This window comes from Microtus pennsylvanicus, chromosome X (assembly GCF_037038515.1).
Source record: "Microtus pennsylvanicus isolate mMicPen1 chromosome X, mMicPen1.hap1, whole genome shotgun sequence".
Lineage (NCBI taxonomy): Eukaryota > Metazoa > Chordata > Mammalia > Rodentia > Cricetidae > Microtus > Microtus pennsylvanicus.
In genome coordinates, this window is record NC_134601.1 from 56025122 (window position 1) to 56033344 (window position 8223).

Sequence of the window (8223 nt, forward strand, 5' to 3'; positions counted from 1 at the left end):
AATCTTTGGCTGACTTACGTACAATACACAGTCTATACTTGTATCAGATATGTTTGATACCTTTAAAAGTTTATGTATTTTCACAGCTAAGGGGTCAAACATCAATAAAAACGGATGACCCCCAGGTGTTTCAGCATTTCAAAATGTCTCTGTTACAGTCTCCTCAGAATCCTACAACCAGGAGAGTTTAAAGGCTGCTGGCTGAGATGATATAAACTGCTGGCTGAGATGACATAAACACGAGAAAGGTGACTGCTAAGCTTTGCTAAGACAAGGGAGGGCAGTTCTTCAAAATTCCCTGTTTCACAGGAAAGTCTGTCCAATGTGCTATACCTGTAGACCAGAGCTGGATGCCCCAACATTACTGAGGAACTTTAGGTGACTTATTAAGCTGCCTGATGTCCCTGTCATTAGGTAACCTTTCATCTCTCTGGGGTCTTTGATGGAATTGAAGACTAGATAATTACAGTTTTCCTTAGGAGAGAAAGTAAATTAGGTACAAATTTGGAGTCACAAAGATAAGATGAATAATGAAATATTTTCTTTAATTTTGTCAAATACAAATGGACTGTAATTATAAATGCAATTCTTACTTTGTTGTATATTTTTACTAATTTAAAGTGAAAAACTTCCACTTTAAACTGACAAAAGCAGGAAATGCTGTGGAATTATCTTTTTGTACACGGTGAAAATTTTTCATTGTTATTGGTGTAATAAAGAAGCTGACTGGCCAATAGCTGAACAGGATAAAGTTAGGCAGAAAAGTATACAGACAATATAAGGACTAAATTGGTTATGCATACATATATACAAACACACTCACACACATAAACACACACAGACATATATATGGACACACACACAGATAAGCAAGACAAGGTCAGACAGCCCTTCAACATTTCCTGCTTCACAGGAAAGTCTGTCAGATATATAACAGCAATTAAGAAAAGAGGACATGAATTTGAAAGAAATCAGGGGGTATGTAGGAGGGTTCAAATGAGGGAAAGGGGAGGGGTAAAATGATATGTCTTCATTAAAATAATAGGGGAGCTGGAGTAATGGCTCAGCAGTTAAGAGGACTGACTGCTCATCCAGAGGTTCTGAGTTCAATTCCCAGCAACCACATAATGGCTCATGACCATCTATAGTGGAGTCTGGTGCCCTCTTCTGTCAGAAAGTTGTTAATGCAGGTAGAGCATAAACACTTTTCTAGGAGAAAACAAACAGAACTAATGGATTTAAAAATCACTGGTCTCATAAAGGAAAGCACATTCTAATCACTGATATAAAAATAACATCCACTGACTTCTCAGTGGAAAAGTTAAAAGTAAGAAAAGCCTAAAGCAAAGTTATCCACGTTCTGAGACCACAGGTGCCAACCCAGCTAACTTGACCCAGTAAAACTACTTTCTAGAGGTGAAGAAGAAAGAAGTTTTCACAATGCAAACCAGCTAAAAGAATTCGTGTCCACTAAACAAGTCCTGCAGAAAATACTGTACGTGATAATTCCAAGTGAAAAGAGTGCTAAGTGTAGCCATAAGGACATGGGCTGAAAACAAATCAAGCTATAATTACTGGAACACAAAATAGGGCTATGAACACAAACAGAACAAAAAGATAGCAATGGACACACACCTTTCAATAGCTATTTTATTCACCAAAAACACAGTTTACTTCAATGAATTCAGAAACAAAGTCTTTTTTTTCTGTTAGCTACCAGCAGTTCATCTTAGGACAGGCAGCACCTTACAGTGAAAAAAAAATGGAGAAAACTGTTCCAAGAAAATGGGACCAGGACAAAAGCGCTGCTGTCCCAATATCTGATAAAATTATATCTAAATTCAAACAAGTAATATGAGCTAAAGAACACATTCTTATAAGAGAACAATTAATGGAGAAGGCATTACAGGGATTGGATGGTTAGTTAAGTAGTTAAGAGTACTTGCTCTTCTTCCAGAGGACCAGAGTTTGGGTCCCAGCACCTACGTTGGGTGTCTCAAGCCTCTTGTACCTCCAGTTCCAAGGGATCTGGTGCCTTCTTCTATTCTGTATGAGTACACACTCACACACTAAGATACACACACATATAAATAAAAATAAAAATAAATCTTTTGAAAAGTCTCTTGAAATTCTCCAATAATAAAATTATCACAATCAAAAAGGCAAAATAAAATATTTTATAAATAAGCACGTGACAGTAATTTTCACAGCTTTTTGGTTAACCCAAAAGGTTGTCATTTAGGCATGTAGTAAATGAGATATTGTCCATAGTTTTCCACATAGCATATGTCGAATAGGGTTAATCATATGTTAAGTGTTCAATGGGTACCTGGGAGTAGTACCTCACGGAGGAGGGAGCACAGCTTTAAAGGTTTGCTGCCTCACGTATAAAAATGGTTTTAAGGGTGCATGCCTTTAATCTCAGCACTCAAGATGCAGAGACAGAGGCAGGCAGATCTCTGTGTGTTCGAGGCCAGCCTGGTCTACAGAGTTCCAGGAGAGGACCCAAAGCTATACAAAGAAACCATGTCTCAAAAACAAAATACAATTTTTTTTTTTAGAATTGGCATTGAATTTCATTTGGAACACAATAAAATAAAACAGGTTCGCCTTTCAGTGAAAGTAAGGCAAGAAAAGGTAAAAAAAGAAACGCATGAAAATTATTTATCTAAGTAAAAGCTACCAATATTTCTGTTCATTTCTTTATAAAAATCCCATTTCTCACTTTATAAAATATTATCAAACATATCTGTAACAGGTAAGAAAATGCACATGTAACTGGCTACTCTCATGGAATTTCAACTAAAGCCTTACACTCCATCTTCCTGTCTATAAAATTGTTGTAAGCTTGTTTTATTAAAGACTTAGCTGCAATAAAGTAAATGAAAACAGGCATTAAATGCTTGCTATCCCTGTCAAATGAGCATGAAAGAAGTAAATTAGAATTACAGTGCTGCCTCCAAATCATGCCTATGTTTTATTTTATCCCACGACACGGTTTTGTTTGGAACTTGAGTGAACGATGTTAAACTCCTAAGGAGAAATATCACTACTAGATACTGAAAGATGTCAGTGATGAAACCTTGTTGGACGTCTAGACGTGGGACACCTAAATTTCCTCGCGTTCAAGAATGTTTCGTTCTTCATCCTTTTCTTCCTATTCTTCTTAACTACAGATAAAAATGAGAGAGAATGACAAATTATACAAGATTCATCTGCTTCCTGTATTTAAGCAAGTGAGCAGCCATTGGTGCATGTCTGACATATTTGTGTTTTATCTCAGCAGTTTCAGAAAATCAACATGCTTTTCTCTTATAAATTAAACCCAGAACTATTAGGGTGCTTATGCAAGAAATCAAGTGATTACACCAATTAATGACTATTGGTGTGTGTGTGTGTGTGTGTGTGTGTGTGTGTGCTCCTCTCTGAACTGAACTACTGCCCTGCACATTCCAACCCCATGAACCACAACCCCAGTCTGGTGTGTGGTGTTTATTCTGATAGAAAAGTTGTGCTGTTATGGAAAGAAAGCTGTCGAGCTAGAAAAGCCAGTGCCATTTGCACAGGTGATGCTTCCTTACCCTCCTGGGCCCTTGGCTTCTGCATGCTTTATGGAGCACTCAGCTGTGAAAATACAGGGAAAAAAGGAAAGAAAGAAGGACAAAGAAATAAAGAGAAGAAAAATGCTAATCACTTAAAGATACTGAAAGAAAAAAAATTCTTGAATATTAATTGTCAGTTTGGTCCTAAATGGTCATATTATGACTAAATTTCTTTAGACTGGTATAAAATATGAAAATCTATAGCTAAATGAATATTTAGTTGCTAACCATTAAACATGATTCTAATTGAAGTACCAGCTGTTTACTATTGGTCTGTAGGAGGTGACTGCAGAACTGTGGCCGAGCACTGAGGATGCAGCTAGTGCCCAACCCAGCCACCACCACCGTTATTCTGACAGTTGTTCTCTGTACAGATATTGGTCTGGATTTGATACGGGTGTTAAGTCTAATAGCTTTACTACTTGCTATTAGTCTTACACTGATGGACAAAACATTTCAGAATAACCCAGGAATCGCCACCAAGTACACACTACAAATCAGATTAGCAAGTATATGGCGATTTTGTCTCAGTTCAAAATAGCTAAATTGAATTTTGTTTGAATTCAAAGTAAAGTTTCCTCAATTAATTAATTAGAATTTAAAACAAGATGGCATAACTGAAAAGTAACTGCAGGGAAGGTGATGGATACTCAAAAATCAGCACAGGAACCTGGATTTTCCGGTGCTGCGGTCTGCTGGATCTGGGCTGACTTCACCATGTTCTTGGTTCTTTTGTTCTTCTTCTTTTTTTTCCTCCTCCTTCCCCTCAAAGATGTCGAATTTGTCATTCCGGGTATCACAATGGGATTCGCCTGTTTATTTAGGAAAGATCATTAAAAACCAGACAGAAAAAAATAGCCTCATTCCCACCCAATAATGCCACCCACCTCTACTCTCGGGATAAAGAGGGGCAAATGAGTAACTACAAAACCAGTAATCAGCTCCGTTCTATCTGTTCATGCTACCCCTTCCCTAATCTTCACACCTCTGCCACCTGCTCATCCCCACGGTGACAATTCTTTCCCTTTTCCAGCAGATATCCCAAACAGTGATGTTCACTTCCTCTCCTTTGAGGAAGACATCAGAAGCATTGGTCACCATTGCATGCATTACAGCTCGGCAGTACCTGGGCAGGGAGATGCATGTTTGCCTCAAGTACGAATTCCATGGTAAATTTTTCTTAAGCCATGAATACTAACACTCCCTTCCCAGCACGGGCTCCAAACTAGTTCATCCATGCAGAGCATCAAGCTCCTAAGAGCCTTGACACCTTTTAAAGCCATAAACAAAATGAGCAACATCATTTGCTCGTTCTTTTATTGTCAGATTTCCATTCTATTAGTTCTCAAGCTCTCTTTTGGACATCTGGGCTACATACTGAGCTCAAGGCCAATCTAGGCTACATGAGACTGTCTCAAATCAAAAACTAGTAAAAATTGTTATAGACCTGACCTCCATCACAGAGATCCCCCTGACTCTGCCTCCTGAGTGCTGGGAGTCAAGGCTTTGCCCACCACTGCCTGGCATGAACCAATTTTTTAACCAGAGCCATTTGACCTCAATGGCATTTCCCGCCCAGCCATGACTTTGCCCACTAGAGGCCAGCACTGAGCAGATTCATTTGTTGCACCCAGAGAAGCCCTGATCTCATCCTCCCTCTCAGTGACAATCTTTGTCCTTATTTCCTTCCTCCCAAGCCATGCCCAGCACTAATCCCCTCATCTAGGTAGAGCTTGTTTCCTTACCCTCTGAGGTCATGGCGTGCTCGATGACTTCCTTTTTTGGTTCTTCTGCTGTCGCCTGTACTGCCATCTCTTCTCCTGCTTGTTCCTGGGCTGCTGCCCTAACTGCTGGCTCCCGCATGTAAACATGTGGCTCAGGCAAGTAATGATCTGCTACTTCCTCGAAGTCTAGAGGCTCCTCCAGCTCCGGAAATGTAGAGATAATCTCTGGCAAGCTTCGGGCCCCGCCCAGAGAGTGTGAGGCCCGGGCCTCATACCCTGTGGTCCTCACTGTGGATGGAATGGGCCCGGATGGAACTTGGACCTGACTCGAGCGGCCAGAAGCAGAAGGACCAGGTGTTTCCATCCCTCTGTCGTTTTCATGGGGACGCCTAATCGTTGAATGGTCGTTGTAATAGACACGGTTGATAATGGCGTGGATCGCATCCATAAACATAAATAGGAAGCCAGCCATTGGGAATCGATGGTCAGCCATCATGTCTTGATCTCTTATGTTTTCCATCTCCTCCCCTGCTCCCTCCTCCTCAGCAGGTTCAATATCTGAGTCTTCCTCAGCACCTGAGCTCCCTCTCCTGTCACCCGCTTCTTCCTGGTTTCTCTCAGGCCCAACATTGTCCACCCCCCTAGGATGAAAGGCCAGTATTTCTTCAATGGCTGGTGTGGCAGAGGCCCCATCGAGGCCGGACTCATGGCCCATCTCGCTGCCCCCTGCAGCTTCTTGTACCCCCTCTCCCTCAAGGGCTACTGGGTTCTCTGGGGACTCTCTGGTTGGATCTTGATCCCCTTGGGCAGACATGACACTATAGATCCCTCACCAAGGCCTTGTGTGAGTTGTGTTAAGGTCGACAATGGCTACTTGGACCGTAGTGGCCAGGACGATGTTAGATGACTAAGGACCACGATGACAGGACAAACAGGAAGCTGCTGGCCCCAAAAGACAGTCGACAGGGGCGTTAGAGGAGAGGGGGCTTTGGAAGAGACAGTTGGTGAAAGGACAAAAGTCTATGATGGTACCTGAGGTGGTCCCATGGTTGGGACACAAGAGGAGAGGAGGCCAAACACGGTGGATGGAGGCCAACCCGCGAGGCTCTTCTAACATCCGGGGACTAGACAGGAAGTACTCATGTCACAGCTTGTAGGGGCGGGGCTTAGGAAGCTCAATAAATGCCTTTGTCACCACATAGCTTTAAGATGATTTGTTGAAAAGAGAAGGTTGCCATGGCCACCATCCAGTGATGGATTGAAAATCTACCTTTTCTAGAAAACACCCTCCTTTGTTTGTTTGTGTCTTTAGAAAAACAGGGTTCTCTTTATGTTATAGTCGGTTCTATCCCTTCTCTCCCCTCTTCTCTGAAAGCTATCTGTGCTTTTGTATGTCAGGTGAGTGCTGGAATCTAATGGGATCAAAAGAGGACATAGTATTCCTGCTAGAATAGTGTTAACCTCATTTATGAGCAGGGAATTCAGTGCTGGGAACAGAACCAGGGACCTCTGGAAGAGAAGTAGCTGTTCTTAGCTACTGAGCTATCTCTCTCCTGGCCAAACCCTATCCTCTTGATTCTTTGGTTATCAGCTAAAATATCGTTGCCCAATATGAAGGATCCTAAGTCAGGGAAGCTTCTTCTCTAGTCTAGAGAGTATTTTAGGCTTTCAAGTTCCCAGAGAAAGCTAAAATTAGCAGTATGCATTTCCACAAAAGGAAAAAAAACCAAATTTCCACAAATACTTTATATTCAAACACAATAAATGCATTTACTTAAAAAGGAATAAGGCCAATGGATGGCAAGCACTGAAAACTTGGTAGAGCAATATTGCCTAAATGGACTTCAATTTTCAGTGTTCTCTTTCATCAAAATTGATTGTAAATGTTTATCTGTTGATTTGTGTGTGTGTGTGTGTGTGTGTGTGTGTGTGTGTGTGTGTGTGTGTGTGTGTTGTGCATACTGGAGGGGGGCTAGAGTGGGCTACATGGAAGCCCTTATCACTGCTGGGTAAGGCTTTCAGGTATGGCCAGATGGAGGAGACATGCCTACAACCCTGTAAGTAACTCCTCATCCAGGCTCTGTGAGGAAGCCTAATAAACTCATTCGTTCCCTTGAATAAACTTTGGCTGAATTGTGACTCTGTTTTTTTCTTGGGATCCCAGGAGCAGGGGTAGACATTTCTTCATGTCTACCTCAGAGAAGGGCGATTTAGTAACACTTGGCATTGTCCATAAGATACGACATAAATAAGCATAAACTGTGAAGTGAAATCACGAGTTACATTATCTGTCCTGTGGAGAATGAGCCAAGCGCCCAAATGGAAGCTGTGTGAGGGATGAACGTTTGCAGAGGGAATTTCGATGCAGTGGTCTGTCTCTAATGGCTCTGTAGGTGCAGTGCTCAGGGCATGGAAAGTGACACCCACTGAGGCAGGAACTGCGGGGGGTGAGGGGTGTGGGGTGGAAAACCAAGGATGGTATCATTTAGGTATTATGGAATGGCATACTGATTGACAGGTGGCTATGATGATGTTTTGAGAACTGTCCAGGGTCTGCCGCAGACATTTAAGTCCAGGTGGGGGGCGCTTTGGATGGAGGTGTCAGCAAGCTGCTGCACAGGCATCCTGACTGCTAATATGAGTAACGAGGGATCTAGCCTCTATCCAAGGTGGAAGGCATCCTCGAGGGAGACTGCAGTGTGCGATCAGAATTGAGTGAGAAAGGGATATGAAGTTGGGGGCTTTAGCATTGGCTTCTTAATTAGTGGGTAAATTGGATCAAAGTGATGGAGAAATGGAGGTATTGGCCTGCCATTTTTTTATGCCTAGATGTCGAAAATAGAAAAGAGGCCCATATTAAGCCAGTAATATAAAGCCCCCTCCCAAACCCCAAACCT

At 42.0% G+C, this 8223-nt stretch overlaps 1 protein-coding gene across 1 annotated transcript; it reads right to left on the minus strand.

Moving 5' to 3' along the window:
- Window positions 1-4259: 4259 nt before the first annotated feature.
- On the minus strand, window positions 4260-6140 carry Ct47c1 (cancer/testis antigen family 47 member C1). The gene is made up of 2 exons (XM_075956914.1): window positions 5348-6140; window positions 4260-4414 (listed from the first exon to the last, which is right to left on the minus strand). The coding sequence occupies exons 1-2, from the start codon at window positions 6138-6140 to the stop codon at window positions 4260-4262; spliced, it is 948 nt and encodes a 315-aa protein (XP_075813029.1).
- Window positions 6141-8223: the final 2083 nt, after the last annotated feature.